The sequence below is a fragment of the Melanerpes formicivorus genome, unplaced genomic scaffold, assembly GCF_026170545.1.
Source record: "Melanerpes formicivorus ecotype bairdi unplaced genomic scaffold, bMelFor1.0.p_v2 SCAF_22, whole genome shotgun sequence".
NCBI classification, from domain to species: domain Eukaryota; kingdom Metazoa; phylum Chordata; class Aves; order Piciformes; family Picidae; genus Melanerpes; species Melanerpes formicivorus.
In genome coordinates, this window is record NW_027142374.1 from 7,144,591 (window position 1) to 7,164,020 (window position 19,430).

Below are 19,430 nucleotides of genomic sequence, written 5' to 3' on the forward strand. Positions count from 1 at the left end.
CTGGCAACAACTCCAGGTGTTGCCAGATCTGAATTACACCAGCTGTAGCTGGTGTAGCTGACCAAAGCTGGGACTTACTGCTTTTGCATCTTTGGGCCAACTTCCCATAACAGATGGAGGCTGGTTATTATCTCTCTCATTATCTTCATCCTCATCCTTGCCCTCCTCCTCCTCCTCCTCCTCCCCCTCTTCATCCTCCTCCTCTTCCACATCCTCTTCACTTTCTTCATCAGAAACAGAGGAAGATAGTTTGAATTCTGATGCTGTTTCTGGTGCTGTTTCCCATGTTGTTCCTGATACTGTTTCCGAAGATGTTTTAAATGCTGTTTCTAATGATGTTTCTGTACTGCTCTGTGGACAGACAGGAGCATGAAAAATGGTCACCATTCTGGCACTTGGGAGGCTGGTAATCAATCTGCTTAGACATGAGAAACCAGCCTAGCCGTGCCTGTAGTCCTACAGGCCTCTAAGTTACACTTGGCACCTATGTCACAGTAGTCTTCATCCAAGTGCTGTCTGACCAGAGTTACACCAGCTACAGTGCTGACCAAACCTGGCACTTACTGATTGGGTATCTTCAGGCTGTTGCACAGCTGGAATTTTATTGTCCTCTTCCTCATTTTCTTGATCTCCATCTGCTTCTTCAGAAACAGAGGGACCTTGCATGCATTCTGGTGCTGGTTGTGCAATCTGTGGACAGACAGGAGCATGAGTGATGGTCACTATTCTGGCACTTGGGAGTTTTGGTAATTACACACAACTTCAGTCTGCTTAGACATCAGAAACCAGCCTAGATATGCCTGTAGCCCTACAGGCCCCTTTCCTCAGCACAGTGCAACAGAAAGGGAGCTCCGTGTAGTTTGGTTAATTCACCTTGGTGGCTTTCATTTCTGCTCCAAACAGCTAAATCATTCCTATGCTTGGTCAAAGCCTCATTTCACAAAATGCAGTGTTTGAATAGATCACAGGAAGTCACTTCCAGTTGCCTTGTTAAGTTTTTACCAATTGCTTTAAAGCAGGGTCCGAGAAGCCGCTTACAACCCTGAGGCAAATAAAGGAGCTGTTCTACACATTCACATCTCCTTCACTTTATCTTTGAAAGGCATCCATATGGCCCAGCATGAATACCAGTAAGGGACAATGCACAGGAAACAGGAAGACCTCATCTTCACACCTGTGTTTTACTGTGTTGACTGTATCACTACCCTACCCCACCTGGTTTCTTCATTTCTTCATCCCTCCATCTGCCCTGCAGCACAATAGTTGAAGTTTTTGTCCTCAGGCCTTGCTCGGAGCTGCCACAGACAGAAGCTGGCCGCAAGCACTAGTGCTTGCTCTTCTTATTCAGTTCCTTTTCCTGCGAGGATGAGGGGAGTCAGGCTGGCGAGTGGCTTGGCTAATGTAAAAAACAGATACTGTCAGAGTAAGAAAAAGAAAGGAACCACAGGTAGGACACAGCCCATCATCCCATTAATCTATTTGGCTCAGCTAGATGGGATTTTGGCCCTGCCTGTGCCTCTGGGATTGCTGATTGCTGTCCCAGGGCTTTCCTTGCCCCTTTCAAGAAACTCCTTGGAGAAGGCTCCAAGGAGATCACAGAATCACACAAACATTCACGTTGGAAAAGACCCACAGGATCATCAAGTCCAGCCAACAACCCTGCTCTGCGATGTCCACCCTTAAACCATATCCCCAAGCACCACATCCAAACGACCTTTAAAAACATCCAGGTTTGGTGACTCAACCATCTCCCAGGGCACCACATTCTTCCTTATGGTGGCCTTTCAAGGGAGGGACAGCAGCTATAGTCTGTGGAGGAATTAGGGGATCCTATGTTCTCCTGCCATCCAGAAAAAGAAGGAGACCTAAGAGTTGGCGGGGAATGGAGTATGGTCCCTCCCTGCAGAGGCAGGCAAGTCCCCTCCCTATCCCCCTCATCTTTCCCCTTGCCCATACACAACAGGTATGGGACTCTAGAAACAGAGGGCTGGGTGAACAAGCATGGAGATGGAAGGCCATCCATGCAGTCGCCCAGAATGTTTCACGCAGTTGCATTGATTTGGGGTCCATGTGCATCTCGCCACTTCTGGTGCCATCCAGTGAACAGTCCCAACTAGTGATTTCCTCCTACTCTTCTCAGGAGTGATCTGAGCAGAGATGCCAAAATCAGCTGAGAAGAAAAACAAGTATTGTTAGAGTCAGCTAGAAGGATGAAACCAAGCAACAGCAATGCCCACTACTTACTTGTCTTGAGAACACGTGGTTGAACCTATCCGGAGCAGCAGCCATGAGCTGGTTACTTAGTGCTGTAGCCAGTGACATACTGAATAGGCCACTTAAAAACAAATCCCTCAAGCTGCATGCAGTGGCTTTCATTCACTTGAAGCTTTAGAATGTCACTCACTCACTCTTGTTTGGGGTATCTGGCAGCCAGTTACCCAAACTGGCAGCCCCACACCACATCCTGGGAATGCTGTTCCTTGCCAAGAATACCTACCCAGTTTGACAGACCCATCCAGTCCAAGGAGGATATTGTCACTCTTGATGTCTCTATGAATGATGTTGTTTGAATGAAGGAAATCCAGAGCTTGCAGGCACTGACAGGTAAAAAAAGAAACATGAGGGTAAGGACTGATGACCTGATTTCATCACACAAGAAAGGAAATGGTTCTAGAAGATTTAATTTCTAGATGAATGTGAGCAGGACCAAAATACTGTGCTGTCAAGAGGCATAGCTTGCTGCTGCTTCTTGCCTAACCAAGGTCTAGCCAATCAGACAACAGATCTTACTTTAAAGCAACAGCAGTCCAAGACTGGGCTAAGGATGAAGAAGGAATTCAGTGAGTATTCCACACTCCACACTCTCCTCAGGCAAATGGGATAGTAGAAAGAACAAATGGCATGTTAAAAAGATTTTTGAAACCACATGAAGCTGGATGGTCAGGATGCTTGCAGGACACAGTCAAGCATGTAAATGACCATTGAGGTATAAATGCATGCCCTTAAGCTTACAGCTTTCTGCCCAAAGCCACCAACTTGGTGGGGAGATGCACGAATGGAAACAGGTCCCTGCTCGGGGCATCGGGCAAATCCTCGCCAGGCCTCCCTCCCCTTCCCAATTGCCCTTACACAACAGATCTGGGGCTCTCAAAACAGGCAAATGAAGATGTAGGTGAAGGGGGAGGTTGCCTAGAGCAAGTTACCAACAGACACAAATTCGGCACAAATTCAATATAGCCTTGAGACAAGGTAAGCCAGGGCAACTTTAAAATACAAAGGCAGATCCTGCAGTGCCTATTAGAACATCACAGCAAATAAGGTCTTTGCCTTCATAAAGGCTCTCATACTGGCTTTTGTCATCTTCTATTTTTCACCTCAAGCTGATAACTCACCAGTTGCTATCTCTCAATGAGAGAAAGGTACCATATGATTCACAGAATCATAGAACCATTTGGGCTGGAAAAGACCTCTAAGATCATTGAGTCCAGCCATTAACAAGTCTGGTGCAAAACCATGGCCCTCAGCACCACATCTCTGCATCTTTTAAGTACTTCTAGGGATGGGGATTCAACTACCTCCCTGGGGAGCCTATTCCTGTGTTTGAGAACCCTTTCAGTGACTAAGTGTCTTCCTCATAACACCTGTTCTCCAGCCACCTCACCAGTCTCATCACCCTTCTTGGGACCCACTCCAGCACCTCTGTATCTTTCTTGTAGTGAGGACCCCACATTGGACTACATTACACAAGGTGGAGGCTGAACCCTGGCAGGAGTCAAGTTTGACTCAAACTTTTGCATTGCTTAATTGCTGACAGAGCTGATGTTTTTCAAGTTTAACGTGGTTATAATGCAGGACAGATATTTCACATTTCCTTCAAGGAAGGATCCTGGTACAAAATATCGTTGAACTTTTCCACAGAGCCTGCCATTAGGGTTTCCTCGCAGCAGACATTTCTGTGAGCCTTGTGTGAGCCTTTGTCAGAGGTGAACTTGATGCTGCTGACAGCCCCATGGGCAGGTGTAGCTGTTCTCTGGAAACACATAGCTCAGAGCTGCTCACTCAGCTATGTTTGTAGATTGCTATTTTTTGACAGAAAGCATAAACTTTGACAGACCAAAGCTCCAGCCAGCCACACTGGCACACGCAGCCGTGGGGGCTGCTCAGGCCCTGCACTATGACCTGGGAACCTGGCTTTTCCTCACAGTTTATGCCGTGGTAGGTGCTTCTCAGCAGCGCCACCATATGGGTGGAGAGCACCCTGCTGGCTTCCAGAATGCTCACAGCCCTGCACTGCCCTTCCGACAGCAGCAAAGGCATCCAGCGCAGGATCTCGCAGGAGGAACCTTTCCTAAGGCGCCAACAGCGCAGGGAGAGCGGGCGCCAACTGCCAGCCCCAAGAGCGGGAAGCGCGAGCGCTTGAGCACCACCGGCTGCGCCTCAGCGCCGGCCGGGACAAAGCTCTCGTACAAGCGCAGGCAGCACCGCGCGGCTGGAAACCGCCCGAGGCATGGCAGCTGGCCCAGGCAGTTAGGGCAGCTGGCACAGGGCAGTTAGGGCACCTGGCACAGGCAGTTAGGGCAGCCGGCGCAGGGCAGTTAGGGCAGCTGGCACAGGCAGTTAGGGCAGCTGGCGCAGGCAGTTAGGGCACCTGGCACAGGCAGTTAGGGCAGCTGGCACAGGGCAGTAAGGGCAGCTGGCACAGGGCAGTTAGGGCAGCTGGCACAGGGCAGTTAGGGCAGCTGGCTCAGGCAGTTAGGGCAGCTGGCACAGGGCAGTAAGGGCAGCTGGCGCAGGGCAGTTAGGGCACCTGGCGCAGGGCAGTTAGGGCAGCTGGCACAGGGCAGTTAGGGCAGCTGGCACAGGGCAGTAAGGGCAGCTGGCACAGGGCAGTAAGGGCAGCTGGCGCAGGGCAGTTAGGGCACCTGGCGCAGGGCAGTTAGGGCAGCTGGCACAGGGCAGTTAGGGCAGCTGGCACAGGGCAGCTCAACAGGTGCTCCCCGCCCTCCCAGAGGGAAGGGGTGGATTCTACTCCAAAAACTATCTCCAGAAGGGCTGTGAAGACCCAAATGGAGCGTGCATGCAAACCTAAAGCTGTCAGGCTGCAGGGAGTGCCAGAGGGCAGCAGAAACAATACCCGTGTGCAGTGCCCTCATCTGCTGAGCCTGGTGGCAGGGCTGAAAGAGGAGCTGGGAAGGCTAAGGAGTATGGGGGACTGAGAGAGGGAGATAGAGTGAGTGGTAGGGCCACACCCTGAGGTAATGGCAACAGGTGCAAGCTCCACAATAAGCAGAGGACCTGCTACTCTCTTGCCACAGGGCAGAAGTAGGGGGCACGAATGGAAACAGGTCCCTGCTCGGGGCATCGGGCAAATCCTCGCCAGGCCTCCCTCCCCTTCCCAATTGCCCTTACACAACAGATCTGGGGCTCTCAAAACAGGCAAATGAAGATGTAGGTGAAGGGGGACGTTGCCTAGAGCAAGTCAGCCACAGACACATATTTCTATTAAGGAGAAAGAGTAACTGTCATTGGTGAGTCTCTTCTGAGGGCCCAGTGTGCCATCCAGACCCATTCCACAGGGCAGTCAGCTGCAGAGTCTGACAGTTTTGTCTGTCAGAAGGCAGCAGTGGTGTTTGGGTGGAATGCTAGCTATCCTTCCAAGCTGAGGGCTGTGATCAACAAGTCTCTGTGTTTCTTGGCAGTTAGTTTAAAATTCTGCCACCAGCATGTTTGCTTTTCCAGGGAAACAGAGGCAAAGACGAGAAACAGTAAAAGTAAAATAAAAAAGGAGATGGTACAATGAGAGTACATAAGCATGTCACAGCAGAGTTTCACAAGATACTGGCAGACAGTTCGCTGAAGATATCCTTTCCTCTCCATAGTGTAATAGCAACAGAGACACAAAAGCCTCTGCAGATGACGTTGCTCATGTTCCTACCACTTGTTGAGGAGTCCCATCCTGTCCAGGTGATCAGAAACACTCAGAGGATTCCTTACCTCCCTGCAGACAGCTGCTATCTGTCCTTCATCCAGACACATGACACTAATGACATCAGCCAAAGCACCGCCAGGTAGCTGAAAAGACAACAATGTCAGAGTAGATAGAGAGGTAATTTTCTGCTAGGGAATCTTTGGCTTGCAGCGTGAACACAGACATGATACTAACATGACTACTTACCTGTCTAAATAGGTCACAATATTGGCATTCTTATTTTCCTTCATGACCAGGATTTCTCCTATTAATTGTTTTATTGGTGTGTCCCTGATTTTCATTTGCTTTATGGCCACCTGAAATGACATTAAAAACCATGCAGAAGCAATCTGTTACACAAGGTCTGAATGAACATGCAGTGAGCATCTGTGGATGTCACAGCCAAGCTCTGCCAAACTGGCTTATTGTTGGGCACAGGAGCTCAGTGCCCTGCATTACAGCAGTGTACTTCTCTGCTGCCTTGGCTGCTAGTTACAGGATACATGGCCACATGGAGATGTGGTCTACGCTATTTAAAGTCTGCCTCTTGTCTCCTCTGTCTAGTCTTGCTCTTGACATGGCACAGAGGAGACAGACCACCCCTTTGCTCTCTCTCGTTTCTACTTTTCTATAGCAAGATTTTGGGGCAGGGTTTGCATACATCCAAAAATTCTATCTTGGGAAAGGAAATGAATGTTAAGATGCAGAGGAGCAGCCTTTGCAGTAAAGGTCTACTGGCAACCTGAAAGCTCCATCCCCAGTTCACACCCATGGGGAATGCTGAAGACCTGCAGAATCTGCTGGACTGTTGACTCTTACCTCTCGCCCTGTGGCATACTCAAGTGCGCGATAAACTCTTCCTGATGCCCTAGAAACAAAGCAGCAGCAATGAGAAGAGGTTTAGTCCCCCTGAGTGAAAGCAAGCCCAGGCTGGAGATAGATGTCTGCTGCCTGTAGTGCTTCTAAACCAGCTTTGTATATCCACTCCCTCAGCCAGCAGTACACAGTGCAGCACCCAACCAGCCCTGCTTTGCAGGGCATTCAAAATCTAATTCCAACATAAAGAAAAAGGGCCAGGGCAGCAGTCCAGTTCCTCCTGATCATCCTCTTTGATTACCTTTGTGATTATTTTTCTGGAGGATCTTTCCCCATTACACAAAATTGACTTGCAGCATCACAGTTACAAGCCGGTTATGGCAGCTCTTGTGTGCTTTTATGTAAGCAACTGTGATGGGACTTACCCTTCACCAATTTTGCCAGTAAATGAAATCCATAGAAATCTCATCAAGAAAATGCAAACTGTACTTCAACAGTCACTGCTGCTGCTGTGCCCAAGTGATAGTAAAGCAGCTATTTTTTTGAGGGGGGTTGGGTTTTGGTGGGGTTTCTTGTTGTTGTTTTCTAAATAACTTACATGCATTGATCCTTTCAGGGGCTGAAAAAGTTTCCCCCCAAGAAAGCTTCCCCCAATCCCCTTTCTCCATGGCAGTTGTGTTCTGACATAGCACAGGAACAGCTCCCAAGGTCGGGAGCACACACCCCAGGTTTGGAATTTTGCATTTCCTCACTGGAGTAACGGCTGCTTTAGTGAGCACTCAGTGTCAGGTTAGACAGTCATTATGGTATTCAGAAAAAAAGATGCTTCCCCTCTAGAGAAGAGCACTGTTAGTAAACTCTGGAGATGACAGCATGGTTTGTGGAAGGAGCTCGGATGAACTCTCTCCATTTGCATTGGGGATGTTGTTGGGCTGGCTGAGCCAGCAAACTGAGAAACTGACAGGCTCCACTGCCACAGAGCTGGTGGTTCCACATGTAGGGAACTGCACCACTGCAAATTAAATTTCCATAAGAACCAACACATTTTTAAGGCACACCAAAAGAGGACATCGGTACAGAAGCCAGGTTTGCTGCCGTATCAGTGAGCTCTCTACTTACTTGCTAACAGCTCTGTCATTGCCCAGGGCCTGTCATCTAGCAGAAGATTGAGAGCATGTGCGAAATCGCAAAGAAAGCAAGCTGCATTGAGAAATGCGGCTGCCATGTTTGCCGTACCACACAGCAATTTTCCAGACTCTACAGTCAGGGGAAAAGTGCCGAAATCCGGATGCTCTTCCGGGAAAGAGCCGGCGTCCGAGACTGCTCTGTACTCACAGACTGCTCTGAACACCAGTGGAGCCTGCTTAGAACACTGAGGCCTTATATAGTGGTAGCGTGACTGTTACATCACAGTAGCAGCAAAGGAATGAGAAGAGGTTTTTGATCATGGGGAGGTTTATATAGCACCAGGCTGGCTGCCAACAGATGGACTCCAGCTATCTGAAAGGGGAAAATAGATTCTCACCCATGAGTTGGCAGGGCTCATCAAGAGGACTTTAAACTGGGTTCAAAGGGGAAAGGATCAGTGGGATGAGGTCAACTGTATGAAGTTGAACAAGGCCAGGTGCCACATTCTGCACTTGGATCAAAAAACCACCATGACCACTACAGGCATAAGCCAGAGTAGCTGGAATCTCCCCAGGGCTACCTTGGTTGCATTACCCCATGTCTTTTCATGGGGCTGCTTGGAAAAAGCAAGTCTCCACGTTCTCTGTCGCCAGCCTATAACTGCTTATAGTCACCCTTTAACTACTGAACCACGGTGCTAAGGCCTCCCCTATGCCACCTCTTCTCAATGCTGATCAATACCTGGTCTCCCAGGGTTTCCCCATATGGCAGCTCCTCAGTTCTTGGATCATCACCAGGACTGTGACTGCTGGTTTCTTCATCCCTCCATCTGCCTTGCAGCACAATAGTTGAGGGGTTTTGTCTCAGTCCTGGTCTGAGCTGCCACGGACGAAAGTTGGCCGCAAGCACTACTGCTTGCTCCTCGTATTCAATTCCTTTGCTGCGATGATGAGGGGAGTCAAGCTGGAGAGTGGCTTGGCTAATTGTATAAATGGATGCTGTCAGAGGAAGAAAAAGAAAGGAAGCATTACTTCCCAAACCCAGTTACTTACAAGCTTACGCAGTGTTCCTCTAATTACTAGGACATGCACAAACCGGCCAAGGGGACCGTCTGCACCTGCACGTTCATGTCTGGTACCTTGCTACCATAGGTAGGACACAGCCCATCATCCCATTAATCCATTTCTCACGGTGGGCTCAGCTAGATGGGATTTTGGCCCTGCCTGTGCTTTCCTTGCTCCTTTCAGGAAACTCAAAACACTTACTTAGGTCCCTGTTTTCTAGAGACATGGGCTATTGTAGGCATCAGAAAAGCTGAGGGGTATCAGCCATTCCTCAGGGAACCCCAATACCTCCGGAAGTGTTATCCCAGTAGCATCTAGGCCCTTGTGCTGGTCTGAAGACCACTGAGGGACATGTCTCCAGCACCAAGACGGGAGCAGGGAGACAGGTTACAGATATGATGGACTCAGATCTGGGTTGCAATGAAAGTAGCACCTGCCTGGTATTGCACACAAATGATTTTGCCCCCAGGTAAAACTGCCTATACTGCCAACATACAAAAGAGCCACAAAAAAATGAGAGGGCAGGAGCACCTCTTCTGTGAAGGAAGGCTGAGAGCTAGGCTTGTTTAGCTTGGAGAAGGCTCCAAGGAGATCACAGAATCACACAAACATTTGTGTTGGAAAAGACCCTCGGGACCATCAAGTCCAGCCAATAACCCTATTCTGCAAAGTTCACCCTTAAACCATATCCCCAAGCGCCACATCCAAACGACCTTTAAACACATCCAGGGTTGGTGACTCAACCACCTCCCCAGGCAGCACATTCTTCCTTATGGTGGCCTTCTAATACTTAAAAGTGCTGTAAGAATGATGGGGAGGAGCTTTTTAGCAACCTATGTTGAGAGAGAACAAGGGATGATGACTTTAAAATAAAAGAGGGAAAATTTAGACTAAATGAGGGGGAAAATCTTTATGCTGAGGGTGGTGAAATACTGGCACAGGTTGCCCAAGGAAGTGGTAAATGCCCCATCTCTGGACACAGTCCAGGTCAGGTTGGAAAGGGCTCTCAGCCACCGGTTGTACTTGAAGGTGTGCCTGCTTTCTGCAAGGGAGAGTGGACTAGATGACCTTTAAAGGTCTCTTCCAACCCAAACCGGTCTGTGATTCTACTTTTCATTTGAAAAGCACCATGACTAGAGAGCACTAAGTGGGGGAGGGGGGTGTGTGTGTGTCTGTAGATGCCTTCAAGTTTAGCTGATGAGAAAGCCATCCATAGTGTAGCTGTTTCACTTGCAGCTGCTTTGCACTTTACCTGCAGAAGCTCGTTGGCAGACCATCTCCTGTTCTCATCCACCTCCAGGCAGCAGTTCAGAAAGTCACACAACAGTGGGGACTGCTTCCTGGGCTTCTGCAGCTTTGGTACTCTGTTTTGGGCTATCCATTTTAATACCTATAGAGAGAGGAAACATGAGACTCCACCTGTTTCTTTCATTTCCACAAGTGCTCATAATAGACCTCTCTGATTTTTATGGTCCAGTCTCCAGTAGCCATTTCTTCCCTGGCAGAGAGTTAGAGATGATGTTTCTCTACCAACAAATAACCCTTCTAATGAAGCTGCAGCTATTCCAACATCAAAATGACATTGCCATGACAGGTGATTGCATTGGATCGCTTAGTTATGAACTATACCAGCAAAAGCACATTTTATGTTCATAAGAGTAGTCCATTTTTTTTCTCTGTTCTGCATAACAATGGTAACCAACCTCATAAACTAATCTGATTATCTTATTCCTTGGACAAAGAAATAGAACCACTTGGAACCTCATTTTTAACACAGACATGTAAGCTTCACACACAAATATATTACTGAGAAAAGGCATAACTGGGCAGACAGCAGCCACCTGCAACTGTGCCTTTCAGCAGTCTCCAAATTCCAGGTCACCTTCACTTATGTGGTGAAAGAAAAAATTGCAGTGGTCCAATCAGAACAATGAGTAACTAATTCCATCCCTGGGGAATGGAAGTAGCAAGCAAGCAATTGCCTGTAGAGATCTTGCCGAGGTTGCAACCTGGCCAAAGGCTGCTGTTAGGAAAACTGTGGGCACCAAGACACAGCAGACATGAAAACATGTAAGCAGACCAGGGCTCTGGCTGCAGAGAGTGCCAGAAGTGGGCACTTGCAGTGGAGGGTGGAGGAGAGAACACCTGTGTTAGATGTGAACACTCGGATGATCTGCTCAGCATGGTGGCTGAACAGAAGGAGGAGGTGGTAAGACTAAGGACTATGAGGCAATGTGAAAGGGAGATAGACTCAGAGAGCCAGGCTCTGCCATCCCTGAGGGAGGGGCAGCAGGTACAGACTGCACAGGAAGCAGGGGATCCCATGTTCTCCTGCCACCCAGAAAAAGGAGACCTAAGAGAAGGGGGAGAATGGAGGCTGGTCCCTCCCTGGGGAGGCAGGCGAGTCCCCTCCCAATCTCCCTCATCTTTCCACTTGCCCATACTCAACAGGTATGGGACTCTAGAAACAGAGGGCTGGGTGAACAAGCATGGAGATGGAAGGCCATCCATGCAGTTACACAGAACATATCAGCCAGTCCCACAACTTAGGACTAGTGCTATCAAGAAAGAAAGGTGATACGAGCAGGGGAATCCCTTTTCAGGGGAGACCTTTGGAGAACTAGTTCACACTGATGTGACTTCAGATTTTGGCTCATGGGAGACAAAACACGCTACAGATTAGAAAGAGAGTGGTATCTATCTACTTGCCACTTACCCTGTGAGGACTTTCATCAACGTAAGGAGGTTCTCCTTCCACCATTTCGATTACTGTGATGCCAAGTGACCAGATGTCCACCTTAGGACCATAGACTTGTCGTCTCGCCACTTCTGGTGCCATCCAGTGAACAGTCCCAACTAGTGATTTCCTCCTACTCTTCTCAGGAGTGATCTGAGCAGAGATGCCAAAATCAGCTGAGAAGAAAAACAAGTATTGTTAGAGTCAGCTAGAAGGATGAAACCAAGCAAAAGCAATGCCCACTACTTACTTGTCTTGAGAACACGTGGTTGAACCTATCCGGAGCAGCAGCCATGAGCTGGTTACTTAGTGCTGTAGCCAGTGAAATACTGAATAGGCCACTTAAAAACAAATCCCTCAAGCTGCATGCAGTGGCTTTCATTCACTTGAAGCTTTAGAATGTCACTCACTCACTCTTGAAGGGACCTACCCAAACCACTCATTACACCTTTCTACATCCTTCTCTGCATGAAGGAGCTACCCTCAGCCTTCACCAGTGGTCAGTGCACAACCACAGGCCTCAGTTTGGGGTACCTGGCAGCCAGTTACCCAAACTGGCAGCCCCACACCACATCCTGGGAATGCTGTTCCTTGCCAAGAACACCTACCCAGTTTGACAGACCCATCCAGTCCAAGGAGGATATTGTCACTTTTGATGTCTCTATGAATGATGTTGTTTGAATGAAGGAAATCCAGAGCTTGCAGGCACTGACAGGTAAAAAAAGAAACATGAGGGTAAGGACTGATGACCTGATTTCATCACACAAGAAAGGAAATGGTTCTAGAAGATTTGATTTCTAGATGAATGTGAGCAGGACCAAAATACTGTGCTGTCAAGAGGCATAGCTTGCTGCTGCTTCTTGCCTGACCAAGGTCTAGCCAATCAGACAACAGATCTTACTTTAAAGCAACAGCAGTCCAAGACTGGGCTAAGGATGAAGAAGGAATTCAGTGAGTATTCCACACTCCACACTATCCTGAGGCAAATGGGATAGTAGAAAGAACAAATAGCATGTTAAAAAGATTTTTGAAACCACATGAAGCTGGATGGTCAGGATGCTTGCAGGACACAGTCAAGCATGTAAATGACCATTGAGGTATAAATGCATGCCCTTAAGCTTACAGCTTTCTGCCCAAAGCCACCAACTTGGTGGGGAGGGGCACGAATGGAAACAGGTCCCTGCTCGGGGCATCGGGCAAATCCTCGCCAGGCCTCCCTCCCCTTCCCAATTGCCCTTACACAACAGATCTGGGGCTCTCAAAACAGGCAAATGAAGACGTAGGTGAAGGGGGGGGTTGCCTAGAGCAAGTCAGCCACAGACACATGTTTCTATTAAGGAGAAAGAGTAACTGTCATTGGTGAGTCTCTTCTGAGGGCCCAGTGTGCCAACCAGACCCATTCCACAGGGCAGTCAGCTGCAGAGTCTGACAGTTTTGTCTGTCAGAAGGCAGCAGTGGTGTTTGGGTGGAATGCTAGCTATCCTTCCAAGCTGAGGGCTGTGATCAACAAGTCTCTGTGTTTCTTGGCAGTTAGTTTAAAATTCTGCCACCAGCATGTTTGCTTTTCCAGGGAAACAGAGGCAAAGACGAGAAACAGTAAAAGTAAAATAAAAAAGGAGAGGGTACAATGAGAGTACATAAGCATGTCACAGCAGAGTTTCACAAGATACTGGCAGACAGTTCGCTGAAGATATCCTTTCCTCTCCATAGCGTAATAGCAACAGAGACACAAAAGCCTCTGCAGATGACGTTGCTCATGTTCCTACCACTTGTTGAGGAGTCCCATCCTGTCCAGGCGATCAGAAACACTCAGAGGATTCCTTACCTCCCTGCAGACAGCTGCTATCTGTCCTTCATCCAGACACATGACACTAATGACATCAGCCAAAGCGCCTCCAGGCATGTATTGTGTCACCAACCAGAGCTGATCACCGACTAGGTAGCTGAAAAGACAACAGTGTCAGAGTAGATAAAGAGGTAATTTTCTGCTAGGGAATCTTTGGCTTGCAGCGTGAACACAGACATGATACTAACATGACTACTTACCTGTCTAAATAGGTCACAATATTGGCATTCTTATTTTCCTTCATGACCAGGATTTCTCCTATTAATTGTTTTATTGGTGTGTCCCTGATTTTCATTTGCTTTATGGCCACCTGAAATGACATTAAAAACCATGCAGAAGCAATCTGTTACACAAGGTCTGAATGAACATGCAGTGAGCATCTGTGGATGTCACAGCCAAGCTCTGCCAAACTGGCTTATTGTTGGGCACAGGAGCTCAGTGCCCTGCATTACAGCAGTGTACTTCTCTGCTGCCTTGGCTGCTAGTTACAGGATACATGGCCACATGGAGATGTGGTCTATGCTATTTAAAGTCTGCCTCTTGTCTCCTCTGTCTAGTCTTGCTCTTGACATGGCACAGAGGAGACAGACCACCCCTTTGCTCTCTCTCGTTTCTACTTTTCTATAGCAAGATTTTGGGGCAGGGTTTGCATACATCCAAAAATTCTATCTTGGAAAAGGAAATGAATGTTAAGATGCAGAGGAGCAGCCTTTGCAGTAAAGGTCTACTGGCAACCTGAAAGCTCCATCCCCAGTTCACACCCATGGGGAATGCTGAAGACCTGCAGAATCTGCTGGACTGTTGACTCTTACCTCTCGCCCTGTGGCATACTCAAGTGCGCGATAAACTCTTCCTGATGCCCTAGAAACAAAGCAGCAGCAATGAGAAGAGGTTTAGTCCCCCTGAGTGAAAGCAAGCCCAGGCTGGAGATAGATGTCTGCTGCCTGTAGTGCTTCTAAACCAGCTTTGTATATCCACTCCCTCAGCCAGCAGTACACAGTGCAGCACCCAACCAGCCCTGCTTTGCAGGGTATTCAAAATCTAATTCCAACATAAAGAAAAAGGGCCAGGGCAGCAGTCCAGTTCCTCCTGATCATCCTCTTTGATTACCTTTGTGATTATTTTTCTGGAGGATCTTTCCCCATTACTCAAAATTGACTTGCAGCATCACAGTTACGAGCTGGTTATGGCAGCTCTTGTGTGCTTCTATGTAAGCAACTGTGATGGGACTTACCCTTCACCAATTTCTTGCAGTTGCCTGTATTTCCTGGTAGGATCTCCCTTGCTCACAAGACTCCCTGAAAGAAACCAAAGTAAAGATGCTTCACTTCAAAACGGAGCAGATCACATCACAGTCTTCTGTTCAACCAGAATCAATCACTGGTTTTGCCTTTGGTATATGTAGAGGGAAGCTCAGGGAAATCCAGCCCAGTCACAGCTGCCCTCAGAGGCAGAAGGGATACCCAGTGTGTTCCTTACTGTCTCCAAGTACAATGTCAGTTTCTCCAGAGAGGATGAACGTTTGATACACGTAGTCTTGAGACATGCAGACCATGCACTGCTTGGTCAGACACCACACACAGAATACGTACTCAGTTGCTCTAGGAGGAGGCGTGCCTTTCGTCTCAGCATGGATTTCTTCTGCCTGTCTGACTTGCTGCATGAAGTCTTTCTTGTTGAGTCTTGAGGCTGAGGAGTGATGGCTTTAGCTGCTGCTCCTGCTGCTGCAGCAGCAGGTTTGATTGATGTCTGTGACAAGAAATTGATCTGGGTCAGAAAGTTGGTTTGTAGAGATGCCCCAGAAGTGACATTTCAAATGCAAACCCTTAGGAAGGTGCTGTTTGTTATATCCAGAGCTCTTAAAATGTTTAGGTTTGGTGTTTACTTCTCAAACTGAACAGGTGAAAATTAAAGGCTAGTTTTACACACATCCATGGCTGGTTTCACGTTCAGTTTTCACTGATTTTCTGAAGGATAACGGAAACCATGAATGTACCTAGTAGCAAGGACACCGAAATAGATCTGTCCTGGAATCCACAGCCTTGTTGCTACATAAAGTGTCTGAACAGAAGTAGGGAGCATCTCTCCTTTCTGATCAGACTGTTGAACTGACTTTCTCATCAGTATTGCCGGCTTGAGGAACTGCATTCCAGTCCTTCAGAGACCTTCCTTTGCTCTACAATGCAGAGCTGCGTAGGATTCTTCACACCAATCTTCAGCCATCTAAAAGTTATGGGTGTGATCTCAGCTGTCCATTTAGCTACTTAGAGAGGCAGTGGAGAGGGACAGGTTGGGACAGGTACCTCCAGGGGACACATACTTCCATGGATCCTGCAAGGTTGTGGTCTGCTACCGACAACCGCTCTCTCCCTGATGGCAAAGAGCCTACACAGATACTTTGGACACCAGCAACATTCAAAGACACCACCACCACAGCTGATACTGTGCTTAATTCACAGTCCCAGTCAGAACCACAGGGTGGGAACCCAAGGGAAGCAGTTAATGGGCTGTTTAGCTGGCCTTCACATCTGTGCAGGAACACAAGGGGTGATAAGTGATAGGACCTGTTGTGCCTCAGAACTGTGGGAGAAAGGATGGGAGCGTGGGGATAAGGAAATGCTATATCGCTGAAACCAATGGGAGAGCAGTTGGGGGGAAACCGCTAGAATGAGAGTGTAAACAGTGGGGTCAAGGACTGGTAGGTGGTGGGAAAGTGAAGAAAAATGGGTATAAACATCTCAATAAATAGCTTTCTATTCAGCAGGTTGGGGTCATCTGGCCCACCTAGGGCACTGGCCACCTCTCCACAACTGGGCTACCAGCTTGTGTTTCAGCTCACTGTGATCGAGCCCACTGTATTGCATGATAGTCACAAACAAAACTGCACCACAGCAAACTCATGACTAAGTGTGAGAGGTCAGTGCAGATTTTGCTTGTGTCAGTGGCTTGGCTGAAGCACTATTATGTCAGGGTAGGACTCTGGCAACAACTCCAGGTGTTGCCAGATCTGAATTACACCAGCTGTAGCTAGTGTAGCTGACCAAAGCTGGGACTTACTGCATCTTTGGGCCGACTTCCCACAACAGATGAAGGGTCATTATTCTCTCTCTCATTATCCTCTTCCTCATCATCCTCTTCATCATCATCATCCTCTTCATCATCATCATCATCATCCCCCTCCTCATCCCCTCCACTTTCTTCATCAGAAACAGAGGAAGATCGTTGGGATTCTGATGTCGTTCCTGATGCTGTTTCTGACGTTGTTCCTGATGATGTTCCTGCTGCTGTTTCCGGTGCTGTTTCCCATGTTGTTCCTGGTACTGATTCTGTAGCCGTTTTAAATGATGTGTCTGATGATGTTTCGGATGATGCTTCAGATGATGTTTTGGATGATGTTTCGGATGATGTCTCAGATGATGCTTCAGATGATGTTTCGGATGATGTTTTGGATGATGTTTCTGATGATGTTTCTGTAGGGCTCTGTGGACAGACAGGAGCATGAAAAATGGTCACCACTCTGGCACTTGGGAGGTTGGTAATCAATCTGCTTAGACATGAGAAACCAGCCTAGCCATGCCTGTAGCCCTACAGGCCTCTGAGTTACACTTGGCACCTATGTCACAGTAGTCTTCATCCAAGTACTGTCTGACCAGAGTTACACCAGCTACAGTGCTGACCAAACCTGGGACTTACTGATTGGGTATCTTCAGGCTGTTGCACAGCTGGAATTTCATTGTCCTCTTCCTCATTTTCATGATCTCCATCTGCTTCTTCAGAAACAGAGGGACCTTGCATGCATTCTGGTGCTGGTTGTGCAATCTGTGGACAGACAGGCGCATGAAAAATGGTCACCATTCTGGCACTTGGGAGGTTGGTAATCAATCTGCTTAGACATGAGAAATCAGCCTAGCCGTGCCTGTAGTCCTACAGGTCTCTAGGTTACACTTGGCACATATGTCATAGTAGTCTTCATCCAAGTGCTGTCTGACCAGAGTTACACCAGCTACAGTGCTGACCAAACCTGGGACTTACTGATTGGGTATCTTCAGGCTGTTGCACAGCTGGAATTTCATTGGTCTCTTCCTTATTTTCTTGATCTCCATCTGCTTCTTCAGAAACAGAGGGACCTTGCATGCATTCTGGTGCTGGTTGTGCATTCTGTGGACAGACAGGAGCATGAGTGATGGTCACCATTCTGGCACTTGGGAGTTTTGGTAATTACACAGAACTTCAGTCTGCTTAGACATCAGAAACCAGCCTAGATATGCCTGTAGCCCTACAGGCCCCTTTCCTCAGCACAGTGCAACAGAAAGGGAGCTCCATGTAGTCTGGTTAATTCATCTTGGTGGCTTTCATTTCTGCGCCAAACAGCTAAATCATTCCTATGCTTGGTCAAAGCCTCATTTCACAAAATGCAGTGTTTGAATAGATCACAGGAAGTCCCTGTGAACCCCAGGGAAATCCAGAGCACCACCAGTGCCTGTGCTCCAGGCAGTGGTCTGTGCTCCAGACCAATGGTCTCCAGGACCACTCCGAGGAGGGTCCCACCTGCTCCTTCCAGCCAAGCCGGCCTCGAAGCCGGTTGCTGCAGGGCCGACCCCGTCCAGGCATCAGCCCTAGCGGCCCTGCCAGGCCGGCCCCGCAGGACTGCTCCCTGCCCTCTGGAGGGAGCCTACGTTCTGCCCCCTCTGCGCCGCCACTGGAAGGACAAGGTTGCTCGCCAGCCGCTCTGCCGCAGCCTAGCGACTGACCTTGCTACAGACAAAGGACGCCGCGTACCTTCCATGTGCTTTCCACTCACTAACAATCAGTTGAAAGCACCCGCGCGTAGCAGCGTAGCATTTCCAGGTCAAGCCTCTGACACATTGTGCTACCCTCTGTATATAGTTAAGCAGCCGCCAGAGTCCAGTGGAGTTGCCGCCTGGTGGACAAGCGGCAGAATTGCACCCTTCGTTCCATTAATAGAAATTAGTTCTGGAAATATTCCAGTTGGGTCCAAATTGTAAATACTAAACTACTTATGGGATGTATTTCACAATCGTGCACTAGCTTCTCTATATGAAATAATGATTATTTGGTTATTGATAATTTTAATTATAATATATTTATATCATTCATATTTCATGTTCCTAAATTAATAACCTCCTCATCACACATCCATATGGTCCAGCATGAATATGAGTAAGGGACAATCCACAGGAAACAGGAAGATCTCATCTTCATGCCTGTGTTTTACTGTGTTGACTGTATCACTGCCCTACTCCACCTGGACCTGAGCACACTGTCCTATGTCTCAAAACAGAGCATTGTAGTTCCTCGAACACTCAGTTCTGATTGATAGTCAACTTCTAAGGGGGCTACTAGTCTGTCCAAAGTAGGCAAAGGCATATCAGACATTCTGAACACAAGCTGATAGCATGCTCCACTGTTCTTAAATGCTCTGAAAGTAAAATGTCATTTCCACACTCACTGAACGCTGGCGTCCTCTGAACACACGGGTGATTTTACCTGCAAAGTGAAAGGTAGAATTAACCATATGTTGCAATAAAGACACCTGGGGTGGGGAATCCCCCAGAACAAATAGATGGCATCTTTCTTTACAACATCTCTCCAGTAGCAACCATTGTTTTACACGGCAAGCAACGTAACAGGGCAATATTATACTAGAGGATTATTTTGCTACAGTTCCCTGTGTCTTTTTCTGCCCAATTTTGCCAGTAAATGAAATCCATAGAAATCTCATCAAGAAAATGCAAACTGTTCTTCAACAGTCACTGCTGCTGCTGTGCCCAAGTGATAGTAAAGCAGCTATTTTTTTGAGGGGGGTTGGGTTTTGGTGGGGTTTCTTGTTGTTGTTTTCTAAATAACTTA

General features: G+C 47.9%; 1 protein-coding gene across 1 annotated transcript; it reads right to left on the reverse strand.

The window, feature by feature from the left end:
* Positions 1 to 260: 260 nt before the first annotated feature.
* LOC137447975 (serine/threonine-protein kinase PAK 3-like) lies at positions 261 to 18,509 on the reverse strand. The gene is made up of 20 exons (XM_068152013.1): positions 18,311 to 18,509; positions 17,592 to 17,717; positions 17,253 to 17,378; positions 16,617 to 17,039; positions 15,152 to 15,308; positions 14,794 to 14,857; positions 14,372 to 14,420; positions 13,760 to 13,869; positions 13,539 to 13,656; positions 12,322 to 12,421; positions 11,693 to 11,889; positions 10,229 to 10,366; positions 8,654 to 8,910; positions 6,788 to 6,836; positions 6,176 to 6,285; positions 5,995 to 6,072; positions 2,498 to 2,597; positions 1,216 to 2,170; positions 565 to 690; positions 261 to 351 (listed from the first exon to the last, which is right to left on the reverse strand). Exons 2-13 carry the CDS (start codon positions 17,691 to 17,693, stop codon positions 8,821 to 8,823), a joined length of 1,674 nt encoding a protein of 557 aa, XP_068008114.1. The 5' UTR covers positions 17,694 to 17,717; positions 18,311 to 18,509; the 3' UTR covers positions 261 to 351; positions 565 to 690; positions 1,216 to 2,170; positions 2,498 to 2,597; positions 5,995 to 6,072; positions 6,176 to 6,285; positions 6,788 to 6,836; positions 8,654 to 8,820.
* Positions 18,510 to 19,430: the final 921 nt, after the last annotated feature.

Bases quoted from the DNA above. Each gene is read 5' to 3' on its own strand.
- LOC137447975 (XM_068152013.1), bottom strand. From the start codon at position 17,693: ATGCAAGGTCCCTCTGTTTCTGAAGAAGCAGATGGAGATCAAGAAAAT. The intron at 10,367-11,692 runs GTAAGTGGCAAG...CTCTCTCTATAG, and splicing joins TTGATGAAAGTCCTCACAGG to GTATTAAAATGGATAGCCCA. The intron at 8,911-10,228 runs GTAAAGTGCAAA...TTCCTCTGACAG, and splicing joins CTGCCAACGAGCTTCTGCAG to CATCCATTTATACAATTAGC.